Below are 25,796 nucleotides of genomic sequence, written 5' to 3' on the forward strand. Positions count from 1 at the left end.
TTTATACACATCGCAAGGTATATTTAGATATACCAACCTAAGGCAAAACACTAAAAAGAAGGAAGGAAGAAGAAATTACCCCAGAGCTGAATAATTTTTATTCTTGATTGTTTTACAGTAAAATGTAGTAAAGCAAGTACGTGTAATTTACCTCTTCTTGTTGACTGCCTTTGCAGAACTATATCTGAATCATTTCCTGTTAGTGAATAAAATCAAGAGGTTTTCAGGGTTGTTTAGTCTGGGCAACTGGGAGTTGGTGTAGCTAATGTGTTCCAGGAGGTTAACCACTGTGAACTCTCTTGTCTGAGCCATTTCCCTTTTTCAGAGGCGTTGCAGCCCGTACGGTTGCCTTTCAGGTAGCAAGTGATCAGCTGTCTCACACGTAACGTGAAAGAGATCAATCTGTGGCAACGTGAAATCTCAACAACAGGCAGTGCCTGTCTCTGCTGTGGCCTGGGAGGGGGTAAAGGAGAGTGACTCTTCCACAGCAACAATTTCCTCTTCCCAGAAAAAAGACATTCATATTTTATGTGCAGTAGTTCTTGAAAACCTTTTGCATTCACAGAAAATCATGTTAATAGGCAGGGTATTTATCTGTAATTCACATCTTCAACGAGGGGAACGGTGCTTCCTCCAAGGCATTTTAATGGAAATTTTTATTTACCGATAGAATCCAAAAACCATTAGCAATTTTAGGTGATGCTGACAAAGGGGAGTAATGAATGCAGGCTCCTTCTGACCGGCGTGGTGCCATTGCTCTGGAAAAGCTGGGAGCAGGCAGTGGAGCTTTGTGCTACAGAGCCATCTGGAACGGGCGATTACACGGTTTGCAATTAGCTCCTGGTGTCAAGATGCTCAGGTCACAGGGTTTCTTCATCATAGCAGTTTCTGTGGCACTAAGTCACTAATCACGCCTGGGATGCCTGCGGGCGATTGCTGCTGGCAGTGCTTTCTTCAGCATTTAACCTGCGCATTTTTGAACAGCAGTCCTTCTTGTACTTTTTTTTATTAACGTCATTTTGGAGCTTTTCATTGATTTTTTTTCCCCCGTTCTTTTTTTTTTTTTTCTTTTAACAGTGGCTGATGTATTTGTAATTAATTATTTAGTGAGCATGGTACGACATAAAAGGGAATATTTTACAAACGATTATATTTTTTTCCTTTGCGTGGCTTTTTGCCCTGCTCTCCTGTGATCTCCTGACAGCTGATCTCATGGATGATGAAAGTAACCACTAATGGGCTTCTATTTCTGCATGGTTATAGGTGTGCTGTGTTTCAGCCCCTGCGTGGAGGATAAATTCTCAGGTTCCTTAATGGAAATCTGAAGAGTATTTTTCACATGCAACACAAGCATGCTAATGGAAGGCTAAAGCCAATTCCATTCTTGGGTTTCAAATTCATTTTTATAAAAGCTCTGCGTTTAATTCAGTTCAGAATGTGCTCTTAATTCAGCAAAAGAGGAATGGTGATTATGGTGAATACTGGAAATCTGATGGCCATTGTGTTAATTTTTAGAAAAGAAATGCATTCTTATTTGTCATGCTGTTCACATTAACAAGAGGGCTACAAACTACGGAAGCCCATTGTAATTGATACTCTACAAACAATTTCCGTACATATTTCTGTTTGATTCACAACAGTAGTCAACACTCAAGAAGCAATTTGAGATGCTACAAAAAAGCAATATTTTTGTGGTATTTTTGAGCAATAGTAGGTTTATAGTAGACCCTGGATATAGAGAATTAAGTGAAGGTAAATGTCTGTTAACAGCATTTTTATATGTATATTTAACTAATATTCTACTGAGTTTTTCTAGCATGAAAGTCCAAAAGAAGCACTGACTGAATGATTTTGTTTGTAAATACACACACCTTGACAATTGTCAGTTTTTAAAAAGAGAGTCTTGCTCTTCCTGTACGTGGTTATAAAGTAAGAGTGCTCGAGGTAGTTCAACAAAAGTTGATCAAGATATGCTGGCACCGATCTGTTTGCGGTGTTTACAGGATACATTCAGCTAGCCTCCGTCCTAAATTTCGCCCTATAACGGCAGAGAAGTTATTGCACTCTAAAAACACCCGGTTCTTAAGGTTTTTAATCTTTTCTAACGTCATGAACCATTGCTTCGTACGTGCAGAGAGGTTTCATGTGCATGGGACAGGCAGGAGAAGGCCCAGGAAGTCGGCGGCCTAGCGGCTGCTTCTCAGCACACAGTCTTGGTGGGTGGGACCCTTCTGCTTATGTTTAGCTTGGGAGAAAGAGATCAATAGTGTTGCTTCTGCTTTGAGTATCCTACCTAACAGGTTCCTGTAATACCATCTGTTTGCTCCAGCAGGCCCTCGGACAACAGTAAGGGAGATGCATCTTCACTAGAAGTTGTGTTGGTTTCTGTGCAGTTTTTCCAGCAGTTGGGTTTAGCCACCTGGCTTGGGCTCACTCAAAAAAAGACCAAATAAAGAGTGTGTCAGCTATGTGAAATCCATTTCTGAGAAAAGCTTAAAACTCACCCATTTGAAAGAGTGAGGAAGGCATCCAGTGATGGTTCTCCAGAGCCCTCACACGGTGTGTCTTCAACTCGCTGTGCTGCTGCCTCTGCTCACCTGCTTTCTAGCATTCACAGCATACATACCTGTTATCGCTGCTATTTTTGTCGTGTAACTTAGACCATAAACACCTGAAAGCCAGGGTCCTCGTTTTATCTGCAAAGTCCCGTGTGAGTAGGATATTCTGTAAAGGAATATTAATAGTAACAATGACCAGATGTAGTGCAGTAGTGAAGTCGAGCAAATTCCCAGCTGTGCCACGCCACTGGGCTTCTCTTTATCTCAATTCCTCTGACTGTGAAGTTATTTTTGCTTTCTTCTCAAGAGGAGATTCTGTGAAGATTCCTTCAGGTTTGGAACTTTCAGCCTAATGCTCTTCTGTGGATTTGCTGCTCGTGCATCAGACTATTGAAAAGTGAAGTGCAGGGAAAACTGAAAAAAAAAAAAAAGTAGTCGTTCTGCTCAAAATTAGCTTTCTCTGCAATAGTCTTTTTTTTTTTTTCTTTTTTCTTTTTCCCTCTAAGTAAATCTGCCTTTCAGAAATAGGCTCAAAAGGCAGGGAAACATGATGGGTATGCTTTTTCTCCTTGTTTATGCAACCACTGCTTTCCTACGATCTGCCACAGGACATTTTTAGGAAGCAGTGAGGACTTCAGATCATCACCTCTGCTGCCATGCATCTTGTCTAAGGGTTGCACAGGGCTCCGTGGGCTCAGCTACAAATTCAGGTGCAAAGTGAGATATATAGCTGGCAATACGTGCATTCCCTGGGGAGTAGGCCTGCCTGATCTGTTTGCAGTGCACAGCCTGAATTTTGCAGCAAATTGATGACACTTTGGTTAAGGCTAATGGGATTGTCACTGTGTGAAACACAGCAAGTGCTGCAGGCACGCAGGGGGGTCGAGGAATAAGGTGTTTTGCAAGGGTGCATCAACAGGATTATGCTGGCAACCAGAAAATATGAAGGAGGACTTTTCAAATGCTAATTCTTAGGTTTGTAAGGTGAGAGTTTACTCTTGCAGCTGTGACATATTCCGTGAATTCCTGCAGTCCTACAAAGGGTTCGAGAAGTAGAGCTGTACTGAATGGTACCAAATCCTATGCTTGTTTTTGGCAGCTTGTTCTCTAGTCCTTGTCTCTTGCTCTGATACTCTAATACAGCCTTTAATTTCTGCTACCCATGGATCTGAGAGCTGGTGGAGCTTGGATCAGAGCTTGAAAGGTGAACAACAGCAGTATTTTGCTGTTTACTGTAAGCTGCTTCCGCTGCAGTTAGTGAGAAGTTCACTGCAATATAAAAGACAAGGACGGGAGAGTGGGAATTGGGAAATGATGAAACCCTTTGCTTATATTGGTGTTTATTTCTGCTGAAAAGCAAAAGACAAGGCAATTTTCTGTTATTTAAATTCACTAAAATAATTGGCACTGTGGCAGGTGACTGCTGGGGCATTGCCTTCAGCCTTTCACGTGAGTTACACAAGCTCATTCAGTCTATTTGTAGGGCATGGCACCAGATTTTCCCAATTTAATGATGGGAATGGTTCCCCTCCAGGACTTGTGCGTGTGCTGCAGTTACCTTATTCGACGTAAATCCTCTTGTCGTCCTCCTCTAGGGAAAGCACTTAATGTAGATAAATCTGAAGGAGCCTGGCATGCTTACATTAGCCGTGCAGGGGAGCTCAGTGCTCAGCGTGCTACCAGGCTGGGATCAGAAACTACAGGTTGCTGCTATCTCTATATCACTGGCTCCTGCTCTGGCCCCACATTCCCCATCTTTTAGCATGCTTTGGCAGCTTCACAAGCTTCTGTAAACAAGATCAGTGACAAGGTTCTTTTAACACATTAGAAGTAACTGGAAGGTAATTTTTGCTGCTGGAGGAAAGAGCATCTTCCTCTTGCAAGGACAGCCTGGCCCCCATACTTTTTCCAGGGGTCTGCTATTGACACTCCTTCTGTTGTTCTCAGTATGAAATGGAAACAGGCACTGATGTTGCTGGGCCTAAATTTATGTACGTTTTTATAGCTCTAACAACAAAAAAGTATGTAGAAGATGTCATTGGTTTCAGTTGGTGTTTTAAAAATGGAGGTGTATTGGCAGAGAGATGTGTCAGACCAGTCTTTTTTTCTGATTGGGGTTAATGAAGCCATGATTTTAATTCCAAGTCAAAGGTGTAGGATTTTATTTTTTTTTTAATGTCGTCAGTGGAGATTTGCAGCTACCTTAGTACCATATGTGAAAGGAACTCTCTCCTGGTGGCAGGTTGCATTTTATTTTTTTTACCATCTGGTCTGCTGCTGCTGTGGACCTGTAAAGCTTTGCAAAGGTTTAATTTGGTGTACATTGAAGTATCCTCCATTTCAAACTGTATTTTTGAAACTTGAAAGAGTAAGATAATTGAATGCTTAATGAAAGGTACACTCAAACGCTTTCAGCAGTTGCATATTGAGAGTGGAGTGGTTGAGGGGCTGCCATGTCAGCAGGAGCAAACACGGACAAGATGTTATTCTGGTCCCGGAAACTTGCATTGCTGGGTTTTGTGCACTGCAGACTGGGTTAAATTGTAGAAGTTTACTCAAAGAGCCAGATGGGAAAAATCCTGGTAATGTTACATGACTGTGGAAAGTCATTTGAGGGTTAGATGGAATTGTCCTATGGTCTTGCAGGCTGCAAGAAGTATGGAAAAATGAAGTAAAGAAAATGAAATCTGATACAATTTTTGTGCATTTAATGTAGAAGTGATTTTTAGTGCAAGGTGAAGTATCTTAGCATTCATCTTTTCAAGGGTAAAATAAAACTTTTGCTGGGGCAAAAAACAGAGAAGATAATGTTAATGCCAACATCACGTACATCTGCAAAGGCACGTACAAAGATGCTCATTAAAGGCGCCCAAGGAACAGTGTGAATGCTTCTATTCAGAAGTGGATTGCATTTTTCCCTCAACTGTTTTGTTTTCTCTGGAACCCACAGTTGGGCTGAGTAGCGTAATGTGGTTATCAGTATCACTGTGCTGCCAGTACAAGAAATTAGCCTTGTGGTGTGCTTTAAATAGGACTTAATTCAAGTTGGAGGCAAGCTGTTTGTCTGTGTTTGCTTATGGTGTGAAAGTTAAGGATGTCGCATGTTTTTGTTTTTAAATAAATCGAAGCAAATAAAAGGAAGAATTATGTAAACAATTTATATATCTTTGTGTTCACAGTCGGTATTACAAAGACTACTATGATTTGAGAATAAAGCCAAATAGAAAGCAAATGTATGATCAACCTTAGTTAAACTTATTTATGTTTTCCAAGCAGAGTAGGCAATATAATAGAAGGAGTACTTGTCATGAAATTTGTGATACATTCAAGGTTCATTGAAATGCTTTTTCTTTGGAAAGAATTTTAAAAAATAACAATGGAAGAGCACAGTCTAAATACACCTTATCTGCAACCCACTCCCATAGGCTGGCTGTTAGAAGTCTGTGCTTTTAATGGCAATAGTTCTTATAAATAGCTTGGTCTACTTTGTCCCATTGAAAAAGCCTCAGTTTTTGGTACACAGTCTTTATTTCTTATCTCCCTCACTATGGGATGTGTTTCTTCTGTTTGCTGCCCTTGACTCATGTGCTCAGGGTTCCTCTCCCCCAGCCTGAGTATTCACACCTGTCTGGAAGAAGTTTCCATCTACAAACTCCCACCTATTTCACACAGAAGCTGCCTTGAGAAGACGGTTTATTTAACAACAGGGCATGGGGAGCAGCTTGAAGTCGGCGGTTGTGTCTACGCCGCTGGGCGTGAGCGGCCGTGAGGGCACTGGTGGGAGCATTACAGGTGACGTGGACGTAGCGTGGTGCTCCCTGCCCGGCCTAGCTGCCTCCTCGTCTCTCACCCACCTCGTATCAGCACCGCCAGACCAAGTTTTAGGAGACAGAACAGCGCGGGATGCTCCCCAGGAGGGCCCTCGTCTGGCAAAGACAGATGGGAGTTGTGATTGTCCTGAACAAAAGCTAAATTGTCTTCGTATTGTCAAGGCAGAGCAACGTGAACCTGGGGCACCGTTGGGTTTAGATGCTGTCATTGAGACTAATGAAATGGCCCAGCTCCGTGCTGTATTAAACAAAACTGTCTTGAGATACTCACCAGAACCACTGATGTGGAGAGTTAAGAGAGATGTGCCTCGGAGGCTTGTGTACCTCCAAGGGAAGGCAGGCAGCGTGCAGCTTTGGAGAAATGCAGTTGCCAACCCCATTGCTGCTCTCCACGCTTTCTGACTGGTATGGCAGTGTGCCATGCTGGCACCTCCACATCTGGGTGCAGCATGAGCGGCAGCACTGCCAAAATAAGGGGTAGGACTGAAGTCCCACCACGTAAGGCAACAGCATGACAGAAATCAAGTTGTAAGCCATTGCTGTCCAGAGCAGAAATACGTACGGCCACCGTTAAGAGAGTGCATTATAGTGTTTTATCAGTGGAAGTTCACGGCACAGGATGTAAATGTTGGATTGAGTCCTGCTTGTGTAGCGATGGGCTTAGAGACACTTCTGCATCTGCTCTGACTGTTCAGGAGGTAGGACACTGCCATGAAACTTACCAGGGAAGCAGCCTCTACCATTGTATTTTGAGGCTCACGGTTTTCCCTCAGTACTGCTGGTGCAAGTCCTTGTGTTTTAACAATAGTACACTTCAAAAATAAACTTCAAATTTAATGGAGTTTTTTTCTTGCCTAAAAGAACACAGGGCTTTTGGTGCTAATTCCAGGTTGTGATCATGTGGTGGCTGCTTAAACTTCTGTCCACATGTAGATGATGCTCTCTACCACGTTAATTATGCTGATCTCCCTGTCAGTTTACTATGCTGTGATTTACCACGAATCTGGGAGAGGGTGCATGTAAAAACAATTCCAAAGGAAATTTCCAAAGGAAATTTGGCTCCTGGCTGTTAGTCCTTAAGCACCACCCTTTGAGAGCCACGCATACGCTGTCTGAATGGCCAGGTTAGATTTAACGAAGTTGAAATGTTGCTGAAGTGGGTATCTATGTAATGAAGCTAAGTGTGTCCCTTGCTTATTGATACGTCTTATTGGGGTAAGGAGCAAGACAATATGTGGGTTTATCCTTTCATTGTTTGGTCCGTTTCATAGATTAAAATCAAAAATAATTCAGAAGCCTTATTTTGAGTAAATTCTCTCCAGAATAAATAGCGGTTCCTTGTATTTCAAAAGCCTCTTCTTGCAAAACCTTGGAATTTATGTAAAGACCACATCTTTCTGTGTGCAGGACTTCCTGCACGGGAACTGTGTCCCTTTTACAGGTAGTACAAGTCTTCAGCTTTTACGTGTGCCACCTGTGAAGGGGAAAAGATCAAACAGTTGTGATGCCTTCAACCACAGAACTATGAAGGAAGCACTGCTATGATAACAAGCCCGACGTTGTTCAGTTAAAGAGGCCACAGCACTTCTCTGTTGTCCATTACACCTGTTTTTCCACTTCTCTGTAGGCATGTCATCATACGTGAAAGGTGTAAAGAGACCAGCCTTGGGCTCTCAGGTTAGGTCTCATCGTTATTCTTTTGCTGTGCTACGTATTTCATTTGTAAGGGGATCAAAAGTTTTCTTTCTTTTCTTTATCCGCTGGCATTTTAGAGACATTTGACAGGAATATTTGTGAGATAAATGTTCCTCCTGCAGATAGGGATAAATGTAGGTGTGCTTTGGAAATAACTAATAGTGAACATTGTAAAACAGCAGGGAAGGAGTCAGGACAGATGGGTTTGTTTTTCCTTAGGGAATCTAAAATAAACTTGATTTGTCTTCTTTAAATCCTTACACTCAGTAGACGAAAAATATAGGAAGTGATGTTTACTCATGTAATAGAAATATCTTAAAAAGCAGTTTACATCAGCTAAGGAAATTTGGCAGGTCAGGGATTTATTTATGTATGTATGTATGCATCTGGGTTTATGGGAGGGTTGATGCTTCACCGTACTCTCTCTGATAGTAACATAATCTGTTTTGTTTTCATGGATGAATCCAAAATCTGTGTTTGGCATTCTGTGTGTTATGTAAAGAACATTTCTTTCCCAGTTTAGGTCAGAGATTTTCAAAGGCACACACAGCATCTAGGCATTTAATATTCACTCATGCTAATAGAGTTTGACCAGCCACCTCTTTCTTGCTTTTTGACATCTTTCATTTCACTGTTTTTGTTTCAGCTACGCATGTCTAATGCAAAGATGTAGGCAAAACAGGCACCTGTATGTCAGCTCTGCTACTTCTTGTATTCTTGGTGGACTATTGCATTACCCGCTAATTACTGCTGTGGGTTTTTTTTTTTTTTTGGTTATTTGTCACATTTCAGTATGCCCAGCAAGCAGGGTGAGCAGTAGCTCAGACTGGACTGCTGGAAGTCCAGAATCCTGGAACAAATATCTCCTAAGCACTGGCTGCCAGACTGACATGCTCCAGTCACATCAGAGGCACTAGGTCTGCAGAGTCAATTGATCGTGACCTGTGTGCTAAATGCAACGTGTGCCGTGCACGACAGAATTGCTGTCTACAGGTGGATCGAGTGTGCAGAATCCCCAATATATAGCTATGGGTTTAAATTTATGGTTGAGCATAGAACAACTATCATCAGAATCTTCCTTGCTCTCTGTGGTACATTTGTTGTATACATATAAGTATTAATATGTAAAATTACCATGAAAGTTTGTGCTCTGGCTAAATCTTTCTATCTGCCCTTTTCATAAAGTGTGCAACCTGCAGAGCTATCAAGTTGCTCACAGTCTTTTTTTTTTTCTTTTTCCTATTTTAGTTCAAAAAATAACTTTGGTAGCTGTGGTGCCCAGATTTTGCTTAGCCATCACATCTCCTGGTAGTCTGTTACGGTGATCAGCATTATGCCTGGCTTGAGGGAGCATTTGTTTGGAAATGGACCTTCTTCAGCTGTGAAGCATGTCTCAGGCAGGATGCAAGTGCCTAGCCCTAAGGCCACAGCAGATGTCTCAATTTCTTTTCAGACTCTTCGTCTGAAATGGGTTCGTTTTTCCGGTGCCCTATTTAAACTGTTTAAAAATGAGCAGCAAAAGAGTAAATTGCTTGAAACTCCATCAGAGAGGGTACATGAAGTTTTGCAAACATTTGTGTTAGTAATACTGTTTAATAATTAATAATTTTGAGGAAATAGACATTGTGTCTGTAATTAATTGTAAGAATTATTGCTAATAATTAATTGCTGTAATTGATTAAACACTCGTCAGCTGAGGTGGTCAAGGGACGTGTCCTTCACATCACTGTGCTGCTCTGACTGCCTCACCTCCCTAACATTTGCTGAGAACTACTGCACGTCAAAGGCCTGGACTTAATTGCTATTTGCAGATGTATCAGGTACTTGCTTTACTAAATACTCACACTTCCTTTATATGACCAAATAGCCTGTGTCATTGTTATTAGGATGCTAATCATATATTAGCCTACATAATAATATACAGTATTTTCAGGCAGAACCAGAGCTTTCTATCTAGCCGGATGCTGTATCTATATATTTATGGTATAGTTTTTCAGTAGTTCTTATGTATCAGGAATGTAAGAAGCTCTCAAGCCAAACTGGTAAATTAGTTTGCTGCAAATACATCTGTAGCGTCTTAAGAAATAATATGAGCAAAGGCAAGCTAAGAAGTCCACAGGAACTGCTGTTTGCCCTTAAACGTTTTCAGAAAACAAGAGGACAGGCACATTTTAAAGACTGATAAAAGTTGCATGAAATACATGCAGATACTTACTGCAGTTAACATAGTGTCTTGCTGCTCTCCTAGCCACAAGAAGCCAAAGGAGCTCCACGGCCGCGTCTCGCTCCCAAATGACCGAGCTTGTTGACTGCAGACGCAGTGTAATGCGTGCTGCTGAGCTGGTTGGTTTCTGGCAGTGCCTGAAAGGGTGAATGCCACCTGACAGCTCACAAAGTATTTGGGAGGAAATTCCTATTCCTGCGTACTGAAACTAGCTGACCATCTGTTAGCCTTTCTGCGAGGCTGACACAGCGGCAATGTGACTTGCGCTGATTTTCTGTATGAGCGCTTTGCAGGACTCTTTCCCGGGGGCTGGAACACCTTTCATTCCTGCTTCCTTTCTGGTATAATCACACACACACACACACAAAAAAAAAAAATCCCAGAAATGCCAGCTCATGTTTCGGCTCAGTTCATGGAAACCTACAATAAGTTCCTGGTGTTTGCCATATGAGCGTTTTGAACTCATCTTCTCCACGAATTAATCTGAGTATTCATTAGAAATAAAGCAGCACTGCTTTATTGAGAGTCTGAGGCACTTTGTTGATTAGATTAACACCCACAAATTTATTTCAAACGGCGATGCTGCACTCAGGTCACATGGAAGCTTCCCCCAAAACCCAGCTGGCTGGTGGTCGCCCCTCGCTGCCACCACCTCGCATGGCACCAGCCTGCTCCATTTACATGGATGACGTGAGCCTGGAGAACATCAAACCGGGACAGTAGTGCTGGGCGTTGTTTATTTTTGTGTCAGCAAAACCCAGCTGGGCACCCCAACACCCATTAACCACCCAGGGAGGGGACGTGCTGTGTTGTTTCTAGGTGGCCAAAGCCCACCGCCTGATTTTTACAATTAATGCCATATAGCAGCTGTGATGCACAATCAGTCATGCCTATCATAGTGAGATTTTTGTAAACCTGATCTTAAGTTAATGATTTAAAATAGTTTTGGTGCTTGAACAAAGAAGTAGGAATGAGAAAGCCTCTCAAGCCTCATTGATAGCTGTAGATCTTAATTAACAGAAATAAACAAACACCAAAGCGGAAGCAAACAGCTCTCGTGTTAGCAGGAATAGATTAAAAACCTGAAAGAAATGTGATGGCAAAGTTTGCCGTGAGGCTGTGCTGATACACCGTGGGGTGTGAACCAAGTTGTCCACCCCGACGTGCACGGGGACACAGGCAATGACTCTTCTGATGGGAACACAGTTTGGGACGAGGTTTTGTTGACTCATTGTGGGGTGCAGTTGATTTCCTTTTCCTGAGGTGGGGCCTAGCTTTCAAAAGCTGGCAAAACATTGTTTGTAAGATGGATAGAAACCCTCTCCAAATGGTTGTTGGCCGTTTCCCGTTATCGTGGCCATCGCTGTGCAGAGGAAGGCAGAGCAGCTCCTCTCTGCACCCGATGTTTGCTGGAAACTGTCCCTCGCTGCCAGAACTGCTGTTACCCTCCTGAAAACTGCAATTCCCTTAATTCTGGCTGGTCCCAGAACGTTTGGAAGTTTGGCTGGAACAATTACCAGCGCATGCTTATTATTTTTCTGTGAACTTTTTATAAGGTCACCCTCCTTCTTTGAGTTATTAAAATGTACAGTCTGCAATTGAAATAAAATGATACAAAAATAGCCCTCTCATATTCTAGTGTTGTATTTCTGTTTCAAATTAAGCACAACATTAGGATTTACAATGCAAAGGGACATGGTTGCCTATTAAAATACAGCTAACAAACAAAGCAGTAAACTACATTTGCTTACAATATTGTTTAATAAACAAAGGTTCAATTTTCTGTGTCCTTACTCTAAAACCCAATAATAGGCTAAATCTTATTTGAACTGAACATGTTGTCTCCAGTTTATTTGTACATTAAGGTTTACTGATAAATTGATGTTTCTGTAACGGTTTTAATGTAAAGAGTACTCCATAAATCATTGTTTTAATAGAAACAAATACAATATTGAAACTAACTTTTTAATAGCAAAACAACCGAACCAAATTATCATGATTTATTAATAAACCCAAATAAACCAGCATCTTCTATACCATCCAATAAATTGCATATTTTTTGTTTAGTTGGAGGTAGTAAATATTGTTTCATCATTATTTTATAATGAGGTTTTGCATTTCTGAAATAACTTTCACCTTTGATATATTAATGAAAGTATCCATTTTAAGGATTGACTCTTATGCGGCATGTTTTATTTTTGCGTTTACTGTCCCCATGTATAGAAAATTACATTACTTTCTGTAAACTTCATTTGTGCCAGATGTAGCAACGTGGTTTACCTGGAGCAGGCTGTGCTTGGCGTGTGAGGGAGCCCTCCCCTGCCCATCACCTGGAGAGGTCCCTCTCCATGCTCCCTCAGAGGTCAGGGTTGCTTCCCAGCCCAAGTGAGCCTGGAGGAATAAAAAGGAGCAAGATGACATAAATGTGTGGCCGCACAGGGCCTCATTCCTCTTCCTTGCCTGGAGGCTGGAAGGCACCTCTGGAGGCCACATGGTGCAGCCTCTGCTCAAGGTGCGCCACCCCAATCCACTTGCCCAGGACCATCTCCAGGAGGCTTTCAAATATCTCCAAGGAGGGAAGGAGACTCCACAGCCTCCCTGGGCAATGGAATCGTTGTCACCGTGTTTTTCAAACACACGTGAATCTCACATATACGATAAGCATAATAGCTGAGTCCTAATAAAAGACCACATTCAGTCAATCAATTTTGTTTTATTTCTGTCATACCAATATTTATTCTTCGGTTTCCAGCTCTGCTGTTCTGTTTGACAGATGCTCTGTATGTAACACCCCACTCTCTTTAAATATCAGGAATTTTCTTGTGATTTGTCATGCTACCCAAAGGGTCCAAAAATGGCCTGCCCTCTCTCAGAAATAGGTGAAAGTATAAAAATCATATGTGCCTCCCTATAAGGAATGTAGGAGCCCTTTCATAATTATTTTAAGTTGCTGTTTTCTCAAATAGTCCCTTTATGTTCACTTTTAAAAAGCTTCTAATACATTTTCTAAGAAGTCTGTATAAGGGAAAAATGTTTAATAATTTCCCCCTTAACACAATAACAGTTCAATAAAGCTATGTTCAACCTTTATGGAAGTTACTTAGGATTTTTATTTTGGTAAGTGCAATTCAAAAATCCCATTTGTCTTGACTGCATAGCCAGAAACGTTATACTTTCACCAGCCTAGACTAGTGTGTTGTGAAATATGTGAATGATGAAAGACGGGTTTTATGCTCACCGACACACAAAAACGTGTACAGAATTCAGAAACTAACATTACACGTCCTGTTTCTTCTGTACTTAAGCACATAGCATCCCCCGTTAATTGAAATTACTGTTTTGTTGTTCACACATGTGTTTCCTGGAACACTTCAGAGTGAGCATGGCTTTCAGCCTAACATTTACAGATGTGGTGCGTGTGGAGGGAAAGAGATACATGCTTAACACTGTTAAACCTTGACAAAAGTTGCTAATGCCTAAAAGGAGAGATTCAGCGAAGACCGTGGACGGGCAGCAGGATCCTAAAAGTTCTCACCATAGCCATAAATGAGCAAAAAGATGGGTCTTAAAGGTCATGAAAGCAGATAGCAAAATGTCCAGAGAAAGTAACCAGTGCAATGAAAGATGCCTGGAGCTGATGGCCTTCCCTCCAGCAGCTGTCTCAGATGGCTGGCGATGCTGCCAGGGATGCTGAAGTCAGGGTGACAGAGGGGTGACTGATCCCTCATGGTGGCATAACCTGTGCTCCACATCACCCCAGCACAGCGTCATCCCAGGTGGCAGAGGGGGTTGCAAGCTTAAGTTTCTAGGCTGCTGAAATGCCAGGGAAAACCCATGAGACCATAGGTACGGTTCCAATACATGCATGTAGCAAACGTGTAGTTGCATTTCTGTCACTGTAGGTTCCTTACAAGTATTTTGTAAAAGTAAATTATGGAAGATCTCACTTTTTTCAAATCACTACAGAAAGAAGACCCTTTGTAACATTTACAGGCTTATCCACAGCTTTTTTTTAAGAAAACAGGACAACAAAATTATTATTTTTATTAAAGAGTTTTGTTTTAATAAAAACAAAAACAAAAACAAAAACATGAAGACCAAAACTATTTGCCAAATTGAACACAAACTCTTCTTGTTGAAAATTTAGCCTCGTATACTTTAGTAACTTTAAAGACCATTTATGAATTATTGCGTGTTACTTTAGATGAATATAGTTTGCCAGAGTGAGAAGTCTTTTTCCTTTGTTGAGGTGCTGTGTTATTCCTCTTGAAGTTAGCCTACATCTTGCATCCTCATGATTTCTACAGGAAGTCTGGAGTGCTGCCTGTAGTACTACTCATGCTCTTTTTTTCTTTAGTTTAGTGCATCAGGATGCTGGCGATTACTTCTGCTTTTTGTATGAAGGTGTGCTATGGCAAGGACTTAGTCACCCAGCTCAACACAGCCAACACAGCCCAGTTTCAGTGTGATGCAGATATTTAATTGTTTTTAAACAATATAATTTCATTGTAATAATTGTTGACAGGGAAAGGAAATCTGTGTCTTTGATATTTGGGTGCTTGTGGGTTTTAATGCTGTGAAGCAAAACAAATGGTTTGTATTCTTCTGGCACTCTGGAATTGAGTTTGAAGATTTGGACACCAGGGAAGGGCATATCCTTGCCTTTTTACCTCCGTAGTAGGAGTGAAGTTTTTAATTTTTTTATTAGTGTAGGACTTCTAATTTCCAAACTCAGCAGCTCTTTAACAGTGTTCAGTTACCCTATGAGACCCACATTTCTGATTTACAGCTTTTTTCAGTGGCATTAATACATCAACAGGGCCTAGCAAAGCTATCTAGCGAGGGTGAGACACTATCTTTGTACCTGCTACTCTCGTAGTACAAATAGTTTATGATGTCTGTTGTAGGTCACCTGAAAATGAAAAGCTTTTGAGAAATGTTGAGATGTCTGTTCCCTTCTATTTTGCCCTGCACACAAATCACCTACCATAAGATAAAACTGGAGTCTGAGGAATCATAATTTAATCCTCTCTCAAGCTGGCAATCTGCTACAGCAGTTCTTTGTATGGCTCTTGAAGGAGCCTACTGACCTTTTCCCAATGACACAGGAAAACAAAAAGCAGCCAGCCACGATGCCTTTGGAGCTGCTTCAGCTCTGAGGTCAATTAATTGTCACTTAGGATGATACATCTGAGCTCCCCATTAGTTTCTCATTCTGCAGAGGACTCAAGGCTAACACTGAAGCAAAGATGGAGGGCAGTACCATGCACTCAGCTTTACAAGCAGAGTTTCCTATTGATTTCGAGTACCTCTGTGCTTCTACCTTGATGGTGAAAAACCTTTGCAAGAGCCTGGGCATGGAGGCATTTGGACAAGTGGCCACCTGCTGTCCAGAGCTGCCAGCCAGGTGCCAGGCTGCCAGTTGTTAATTCAGGATCCTGCTGAAGACCGGGCATTTACCTGCTTCTTTTCTTAGCAAGGGTTGAAAAACTCAGAAAGCAACTATCCAGCCCAAGCTAGGTGGTTCTCAGGGATTTCTTGATGCAGGAGAATGCCTGAAGGTAGTAGTAAAGCTCCTATTGAAGACACTGTGTCATAGTAAGTAGATTTTTTAACTGTTTATTTTCCACGAGAGGAAAAGCATTTATTAGCTCTGTAGGGCAAATGGGTGAACCTGCTCTGTTCAATAGTTAATCTCCCCGGTTTGCCCCTAGGTCCTGTCCCTGGACAGACAGTGGCTGCTGCATATGTACTGTTCTCCTTCCAAACCTCCTTTTTGAGTGTCCCAGCCGAGCGAAAAGACAAGTGTGGCTGAGGGACAGTCAGCCCCGGAGGCGGTTGCCCATGGGCAGCTGTGCGGTGGGCTCCCTCCCACCTGCATGGTGCCATGAGGTCTCCTTCCCTGCAGCTCCAGGTTGCATATTTCTGTCTTTCGTGATCAATGCTGTGGGGAAAAACATGCATTACTGCCATTTCAAAGCCTCCATCCATGCAGTTTTATTAGGGAGGACTTGAATTTGGAAAGATGGGATGCAGCATCCAGACAGCTGTGTCTCCGGAAGGTTTAGCCTCCTCAGTTCCTACTCTGCAGAAGGGCCCCCAGAGAAGTTTTAATCTGGCTTTGCTGTTCAATTTCTGGGCAATGCTGTGCCATTGACATCTGAGTAATAGCCCTGACATAGTTTCAGTGCCAAATGTTAACTTTATTTCTGAGGCTATATTGAATCCTAGCAGCTTTCTAACCACTGTAATTTCAAGTATTTCTAATGTCTTCATATCACAGCATATATATATTGAAGAGACAAGCCTCAGTTTTACGAGATACAGAAAAACGGAGAAGGATTTAGTAGCCATCTGCCTGCCTGAAGTAAATCAGTTATTTTTAACATTGTTTTGGAGTAGATGCTGAATATGTAATACAGAAGAGTAGTGCCATGGTGATTCACTGGAGTGTGACTTACAAAAGACGTCGCGGAGGAATTTACGGCTTGTCCTCTACAGCTCTGCTGCAGTGGGTACTTCAGCCTGGGGAGGCTGCCAGAGACCAGCAGCGGCAGCAGATCAGCCATCCTCTGGACTTCCCTCTCCCTTTTTCTCCTCCCCAGAGGCAGGCAGCTCAGCCAGCTCTCCCTGCCACGGAAATGTTTCCAGGCTTTGCTTCAACGCAGTTGTCTCCTTCCTCGGTTGGGCCCTGGGAACGTGTTTGGTTTCTGGGCAGGAGAGGCAGCGGGTGGACGGGGAAGGAGAAAGGAGCATTTGCAGCTGCTGCTGCAGGCCTCAAGGGTGGGCTAGCCTGGGAAGAGCCAGAAGGAAAATGAGAGTATTTGTCTTCTGCTTCACTAGCTAGTGAGTGGCTCACTGAGGAGCTCTGCCAGATGCATCTATTTTTCCTTCTGCTTCCAGAGGTGCTGGGGGCACTCAATTGTTTGGCTTGAGAAGGGAGAGAAAAAACAGCCCCTTGTCACCACAGGCAAGGCCGCACCTCCAGGGACGCCACCCATTAGGCAGGAGGTGGTGCTTGCATCCTGTCAGCCAACACTAGAAAAACCATCTCTGGCTGTGAGACTTGTTCAGGTCGCACATGGACGCCACTGGTCCAAGTGGCAATGCCAGTGATGGAAAATGATCTTTTGAGACCTTTGGCCAGAGCTAAGCTTCATTCCTGAAAAGTCTGTCAAAATGAAAGATGGGAAATATTTTATTTAAAAAGAAATTAAAAGTGGTGAAAGAGAGCGCTTGGAGGTCTCTGAAATACTTAGCTATTTAATACATATCAAATATTTATCAGATTATTTTCTAAATTCAAGTGAAGGCTGTGAATCCTCCTAATGATTCTGAAACTGCATTGTTTGACAAATAAACACTTTCATCCAAAAACTTGGTTTGGCCATATTGTTATCACTGCACTCCATTTGCACTGCTAACAGAAGCATACCATTCACTAATCCTGATGCTTGCACGCTGCCATTTCACAGGGTGGCAGCGCAGCTTGAGAGGGTAGCATAAGTGCAGATAATTCAAGTTAAGTCTGCAGCAAAGGCAGAGCTGCAGGAAGCCAGATCCAGGCCAGAGCTGTGCAAAAATTGCTGTCCTACTGGCTTGTTATTCTCCAGAAATACACTTTTAGGGCATCTGAATCTGCTTGCTGAATCATTTTGGCTAAGCGTAAAACAAAAGTAATAACTCGGGCTAGTTATAAACGTTTCTTTTTGGCATTTTCAACACAAAGTGCATGTAAATGTCATTCCGAGCTTCCATTTGATTCAGTATGAGAAGGAGCAGACGATGTTTTAAACTGAAGAAAAGGTTTTCATCTAACCTCCAAATAAATAAGCGTATCTGGAAGACTCCCATGCTTGGTCCCTGGTTGGGTCCTCCTGAAGGATGACCCCCTCCATGCCACAGAGGCTGCTGCTCCACTGGGAGGGCTTGTGGCTCCTCTGTGTCATTATTGTCACCATGGGCCCTCTGAAGATAGTGTGACACTGGGGAGGCTGCGACCACCGTGCCTTTATTGGGGTGAGCATGTCCAAAATAGACGTGTGGAGGAGATATCACTTGTGGGCCCTAGGGGAAGGATGAAAGAAAACATAAACCACCAGCTGAAACGAAGTCTGTTTTCAACTACCATGTTATGCAAAGGGAGCTTTCAGGTTCTCCTGGAGGCACAAGTCTTGACAGTGCCCGTAAGACCAGGGCAGAGCTCTGTGTGTGTGGATGAGACCCATGTGCCCCAGCAGAGGTGGTTTGCAAGGGTTCCACCATGAAAGTTGTCTAATAATATCCTAAGTTGGGAAAGGCCCATGAAGATCATTGAGTCCAACTCCTGAAGGAATTCTCAGGACAAACCCCAACTTAGAAACCCTCTCCTCTCTCCACAGCAAAGTCTGGCAGCCAGAAAGTCATCCAGAATCTTTTCTTTTTTCAAAGTGAGAAACAAATAGGCATTGCCTGTCAGCCACCCAAGGACTTTCCCCAAGCAGAGAAATCTTGTCCGTCACAGGGAGCAGTGCAGGTTCTCTCCCTGACTATGACCGCGTCCATGAATCACATTTTTATAAGCCATGTTCCTTCACTAATGTCATTCTTCTTGCAGATGCTACTCCATGTTTTCCTCCATATGGTTCAGCCAGGCATTAGCACAGAGAAGAGTCAGAAAATGTGGCTGTTCTTGCTCAGAAATGTCCATTTTTGAGTAATAGCGCAACTGATCAACTTTGGAGAGAAATGGCACATTTAAAATTCAAATGAGAATGGAGATGACGGGCTTACTTTTTTGGTGCCACACCACTATGAAATTTTGGTGGTGTTTGTCCAAATGTGGCCATAATTCAAGGAAACAGATGGGAACTGCAGTTATTGAAGGAGTGTCTCCAGCTGGAGAAACTGCTACTGATGACTGACTGGTCTCCATGTGCCCTCAAGCTGCAGGCAGGTAGAAGTCTTTACCCGCAGACCTTTTTCTTGGGAGTAAGGAAATTTTCTAGGGAGCTTAACAATTTTCCCCCAGTATCTACGTTAGGCATAATGGGAATGCCATGGTAACAGGTTTCCCTTGCAAGTAGTAAGTATTATTGTGATCATGGCTTCTATACAGGATTGAAATAAAGCTGATCCAAATGCTGTGATTTTGAAATTAATTTACTAAATTAAAGATAAATCTTCTCTGGAATATATCTTATAGTTATCTCTCCTCGGGCTATTGTGTCCTTCTACAGATTTTTATAAAAGTAATTTAAAAGACAGGACATGGGACAAATAACTGTAAACAGAAAAAAGAATGATAAACATAACTGTTTATAGTTTGCCATCTACAGAAGGACAAGATTTAAGAATTCTGGAAAAGATACCGGAGGTTGGTACAAGAAAATGAAGAACCACCCAACCTTGCTCTAATCCTTAGCTATGGTAGATCTCTTTCAGTTTGAGAAAATAGACAATAAAGGCTCTTCACAGATAAGAAACGCTTATTTGAAAACAAACAGAGAAAAAAAAAAACAAAACCACAAAACATACAAATCCTGGACATTGAAGAATTTTAATTATTCTGATAATGGCTGAAATAATAAATGACAAAAAATGAAAGGAGATTTATTTTCTGTAGAAATAATGCAGAACTGCTTTCTTACGTAATTTGAATAAAAATCCTGCACAGGCTAGCTGAGACATCATTCTTAAACATAACGTTACTGCAGTTGTTAATGACTTTGCAGTTCTGGCACAAAATTCTCACTCTCATTCAGGGCTATCGAGCTGTTTTACCCACCTTAATTCTTCCCACGGAGTTGTGGATATAGGCTTGTCTGTTTTATAGTTGGAGCAGAGACACGATGACACTGGATTATACAGTGACAGCACTGGGAACTTGAAGCCAGGCTTGGAAATTTGTGTTGTGTTTCAATATGAGCAGCAAATGGGTTCTCCTTGTAAGATATGAAACTGGACAAGATACAGATGTTTTTATCCTCGAAATCTTTGTAAGGAAGTATTATTAACACAATAGCTGTGTGTTTGTTTTTTTATGGATTTTTCCACATAAGGAACTGAGGCCCAGACAGGCTTTTGCACAGCCTGAAAGTTGGCTTGCTGTGCTAACCAATACGTCCTCCCTGGAGGAAAGGATTTTACAGCTGCTTTGTAGGATTTGGTATTGTTAAAGTTTCAATGTTAGCGACAAAGGAGTACTAGAAGAGGTCAAGTAAGAAAGGCAATTCAGCCCTGAGTTGCTGAGGGGTTCCCAATAAGCACTGAGGAGCAATGCTTCAATGCTTACTTAACATGAATCAGTAAGTATGGTAGGAACTACTAGCTGGAAAATGTACTTCAAATTACTGAATGTCTTTCTCACTGGCAGACTAAACAAAGGAGTCTTTTAATTCCTGGACTCACTGGAATAAGATAAAAGCAAGCCAGGACAAACCCTGGGCCCTGAGGCCAGGTGCCATGGGTTGGTTTGCATCTGCATCGCCTGGGGCTAGCTCCCTCTGGAGCAGGCTAGGCACATCCACATTATGCACTTAACCCTCAGTCTCCTCTGGGCCGTATAGGATGCTCCGGTAGCCTTAAGGTATAATTATTAATTTTGTATGCTTTTTATTTTCTATTCAGAGTTTGTTGCCATCATTAGATGGGTGTTTTAACTCCATGAGGCTGAACATGCATGTTACATGCCCGTACCACTGACACATACCTTAGCTACCCTCTCTCACCGTTGGTCTGCATTTCATTGTGATTTGAGAAAGGAAACGTCTGGAAGGCTGCCATGTGCCATACAGGATCATCCTGGTGGGCTGTTTCAAGGTGGCATGGAAGGCAATGTAAGGTCTGACCTCTCTGCCCTCCTGCACATCACCCAAGTTAGTCTTTAAGGTCAGAGAGGTTGCAAGATGCTAGAAATAAAATTTCTGATGGAATGTGAGTTATTTGTGCATTTGTATACAGCTCTTAAATTTATACTTGCTCTTTTTTGGCCTGGGATGCAATGCAATGGGAAGGGATAATGTCCAGTAAGGGATAATGTCCAATAATGACTTTTGTGATATTCTCTTCATGTACCAAAAGACCAGAAGTAAAGCAAAAATACTACTTTAAGAATAAGAAAAAAAAATATATGTTGGTTTGTAGGGATTAATAAATGATGGTAAACGTTCTTAAGGCAGATTTGTAGTAGGCAGATGGTAAGAGACAGTTTTTGTCACTCAGAATGATAGTGGTTAATTGAACACAAAAGATAAGGAAATAACAGATGTATTCATCAGTTAATTTGCTTTTCTATTCAAAGGCAAGAAAAATGATAGTGACTTTAAGTAGGAGTTGTGTCCCTAGTATAATAGGAAAGCACTTATTCTGAAGACAGCAAGGATACAGGGAGGTACTGAAGACATCCCTATGAGGATGACAGAAAGCAGTAAGACATTTGTCTGTTGAAGTTTTCCGTGTTAGTTTTTCTATTATGGAGAGTCAGATCTCTGTTGATGTAAGTATGAAATGTGTTTTTTAATTATGTTTGAATAAAATAACAAACTGTGATCTCAAAGCCATCTGTAAATGAAAAACCTGGTGGCTGAGCAGCAGAATGAGGACTGTGAATAGAGTATCATAAAAATTTGGTGTGTAAGAACCACTTGCAAATCTAGTCTCTGAAAAAATGCAGTAACCACTTTCTATATTACTAGGCCTTACCTTGAGCACAGTATCACTGAGGATCCTCATTTGCTTCTTCGTCCTTATGTTTACTGAGAAAAATAGGTTTTTTTTGCAGGATCTGTCATGAGTGAATTCTCCCAGAAGGGAGCTCTCTTTAGTATAGTCAGGTGTGTTATTACCCTGATGTGATATCTCATGCTTCATTGAACGTGTCCCTTGAGCTCCCTTTGTTTAACATTCCTGTCATTCCCTCTCCTGCCTTCCTTGGCTCTGCTGTGATGCAGTTAGTGTCACATATGCACAAGTGTGGAAGGAGATGAGACTTTCACACAATCAATTGTGAGGCTAATGAAAAAGGATGTGTCGTATTTGTTTAGCTTCTTCCTCTGACCTAGATTTTATACTCTAACACCCTTCCACCCCCCCACCCCCCCCACCAGTTTTGGTTTGTTGCACTTATTCCTGGAAATATGCTGTGATGATCTGTGTTACGAGGGAGTGCTCGTCCTTCCAAATTTTAAGTCAGAGCTTGGTTTCTGCACTGATCCTGATTTCTCAGTCTCTACCCTTCTCTCCACTTAAATGCACCAAAATTAAGTAATTAACATGAGATTTCACACACCATAACTTTTCATAATACAGAATTGTTTTTTTTCTGGAACAAGTGGGTGAATTGTGTAGATGGTTAAGAGGTACTTAGAAAAGTTCAAAAGATTTTGTTTTTCAGAAAAATTTGTGCATTTTTTTTTCTTACAGATGCGAAGTAGAGATTTATGTATAAAATACAAAAGTCTTACTTCCAGATATTCTTAGTAGGCAGAAGTCCTCTCCGTAAGCTTGGAGAGCATACACACAGTTGATATGTAGGTCTTCAAATATGTAAGGTATAAGAATGCATCCAAAACCTGTGTGCACATGGTCCCTTTGTGAATATAGAATCATACAATGGCTTGGGTTGGAAAGGACCTTTTAAGATCATCAATTCCAACCCCACTGCCATGGCCAGGGATGCCACCCACTCATCCAACCTGATCTTTCAACAACTTATCTGGGCAACCAGTCCCAGTGCCTCACCACCCTCATAGTAAAGAATTACCTCCTAACCTCTAATCTAATTCTCTGCTCTTTTAGTTTAAAACCATTCCCCCCTGTCCTATCATCATCTGCCTGAGCAGAAAGTTGTACTCCTTTTTTATAAGCCCCCTTTAAGTATTGAAATAAGGTCTCCCTGGAGCCTTCTCTTCTTTAGGCTGATCATCCCCATCTCTCTTAGCCTTTCATACAGGAGAATGATGTGCATAGCTGTTAGAGACAGTACCTTCGTTAAGTGAAGGATGTTATTGCAGACCTTTCCTCGTTTAGGCTTGTAACTTTAACTGCAAAAGAGCTGTAAACAACTCATATCGCACTGCAAGTTCCTGAGAGTAGAATAACATAGAATTCTGCGTCTTTTAACATAATTTCTTGCTTCTGAACAAAATACGTTCATTTGCAGCGTTTCAACACATGCTTTGGAAAATATACATGTTTCACGAATGCTGAGAGGCAATGATATCTAGGCATAACTTGCAAAAGTCTTGCTCTATGTGTTGCTAGCATCTGCAAAGCTTTATGTTATTGCATCCCCTCCCTGAAATGAGCATTGAAGACTGTATATATTCATGGTTAATGTTAAATAAACTGTGCTGGAAAGCAGCTTTTAGAGTCAGCGCTGGAGTTTGATATAGAGCTGCTGTAGCTCTGCTGGTAGCTCCAGGTTGTTTCTAATACAGCATTCACTATACTCTTAACCACAGTAGGAGCTGGTGACACAGGACACTGAATAGCTTTAAGTCTGTGCCAAAAGCAACCAGAAAATTGGAGCTAATTACATCATCATGTGAAAGGGTTACTGGAAAAGTGTTAAGGTTTTTTGATAGAGTAAATTCTGCAACTTTGAAGGAATTTAATTTTAGCTTCATTTGGGGAATTCTAGGCTTTCCAACATTTGTCATATTTTCTTGGTGTTATATAAGGTGTTTTTCCCTTCTGAAATGTATGATTGAATTATCAATGAGAATTTCAGTTTAATTAAGCTTTTCCCTGCAACTTTTTCTTTGATGTGTGTAAATATATTCTGTATAGTGCCAGCTTTTTTTTTTTCCATACAGATTTTGAAATACTTTAAAAGCAAGATGGGGATGCTTCTAATTGAAACATTAGCTCTGTATCTCCAAAGTATGGTGCTTCCTAATTATTTATTACTTCACCCTTGAGAACTATCAAAGTGGCACTGAAATTTCAGCATATATTTGGATTTTGCAAAATGTTGGGAAGCTATTTGCAAGATTTGTTCAGCAATCAGAGCCCTTTAGAATGACTGCTGAATTTGCCTTTACAGTATATGAAGCACACAATGATGTTAAATTGTCATTATTAAAAAATAGCAAGTAAAAATGTGGCAGAAGCAGCTATGTACAGTGTTTCATCTCTGCAGACTCGGAATCTGAAATGCGTCTCACATCTGCAGCTCATTATGACCTGAAATGGGACAGAGCCTGGTGCATCTGTGAAAACAATGTCTGGTGACTGCTGTGGCAAGTGGACGTGGCTGGTACCCAGTGCCAGTAAGCCTTTATGCTCCATTTTTACGTTCCACACCGCCTCCTGACAGCTGGCACGAGAGGTCATCATCATCTTTTCAGCACTTTGTCTTCATTTGCGCTGAAAGCAGTGAGTAGCCTCATTTGTCTGGAAGAGAGAGTTTCCAGGGGTGGACGGTTGTGTCACCCACGCTCCCCCTGGGGCACGAGGGCCTTGCTGGCGGCTTCACAGCACCTGCAGCGTGGAGTTGTGGGCATGTAGCTGCGGGGCTGGTGGTCCAGGATCCCTCTCATGGGGCTTCCCACCGGTGTTGTGGCCAGGGCTGCCGTGAAGGTGGGTGTCAGGCTGTGGAAAATCCCTCTGCAACACATGAGGATGGAGGGGCTCAATGGGGGATTATAGTTCTCAAACTCAGATGAAAGTTCATAGGGATGGAAAGAGGTACATTTTTCTCATACAAATGTATGTGTGGTCACAAAACCCAGATCTCTCTTCTCTTTAGCATGGCACACATCAAAGGACTGCCTATAGGACACAGGTTTTTGCTTCAACCTGTTGCTGCCAGAATTATTTAGGAGTTGGCAGGACAGGCAGAGTCAAACCGAGCTCACCTCTGTTTATGCGTGCATCAGGGAGCATGAAATATTTAACCAGGAAAGTAATGGCTAAACAGAAGAACAACAAAAAAAACAACAAATTGGCTTGGACGAGTTTGACTCGGCTTGCAGAGAGAGGTGGGGGTAAAGGAGAGGAGGTTTGGGTTGTTTTGCAGGGATGCTGCCAGGCAGGGAGCAGGTGGCTGTGCTTGCAGCAGCTCACTTTCGGTGAGCACAATGCACGCAATTACAAAAGTAAAGAGGTGTCGGTGAACGAATGCGTTTGGCAAACTGTTTGCACTTAATCTGTGCCGATTTGAGGAGTCTCCAGTGGTTTTCTTTGTCCCTTGGGAAAAAGTAGGGAGGGGGGGCAGAAAAAGTGTCGTGTTGCTATGACGACAGCGCGGGGCTGGAGATAGAAGAGGCTTATCCTATTTTCATTTTTGAAAATCTGTATGAAACGACGCAGGTAATTACACGTGTAGCGATGTGCCGTGCCGCACAGCGGCTCCTTTCCGGGATGTGTGTGTCACAGAACATTATGCCGAGTCCCTTTTAGAGCAGGCACACAAACGTACTGACATCTCGGCACGAAGACTGCCGGGGAAATTGCACCAGCAGGAATGAAAAAGGGCGTGACAGCAGCACTGCTCGCCTTTAAGGA

The 25,796-nt window shown here is 42.1% G+C and overlaps 1 protein-coding gene across 2 annotated transcripts in view; it reads left to right on the top strand.

Annotated features, from left to right (window-relative positions):
• SH3RF3 (SH3 domain containing ring finger 3) overlaps positions 1-25,796 on the top strand; it is a 237,302-nt gene that overhangs the window by 22,218 nt on the left and 189,288 nt on the right. Inside the window, exon 1 of one of the 2 annotated variants that reach the window (XM_083814689.1) lies at positions 12,574-24,665. The exons of the other annotated variant lie outside the window; for it this stretch is intronic. Coding sequence (XP_083670815.1) covers positions 24,570-24,665 — 96 coding nt within the window. The 5' untranslated portion in view covers positions 12,574-24,569. Of the gene's footprint in view, positions 1-12,573; positions 24,666-25,796 lie in introns of those variants that run through there. 2 annotated transcript variants of the gene reach the window in all.

The sequence above is a fragment of the Anser anser genome, assembly GCF_964211835.1.
Source record: "Anser anser genome assembly, chromosome: 1".
In the NCBI taxonomy this organism is placed as follows: Eukaryota; Metazoa; Chordata; class Aves; order Anseriformes; family Anatidae; genus Anser; species Anser anser.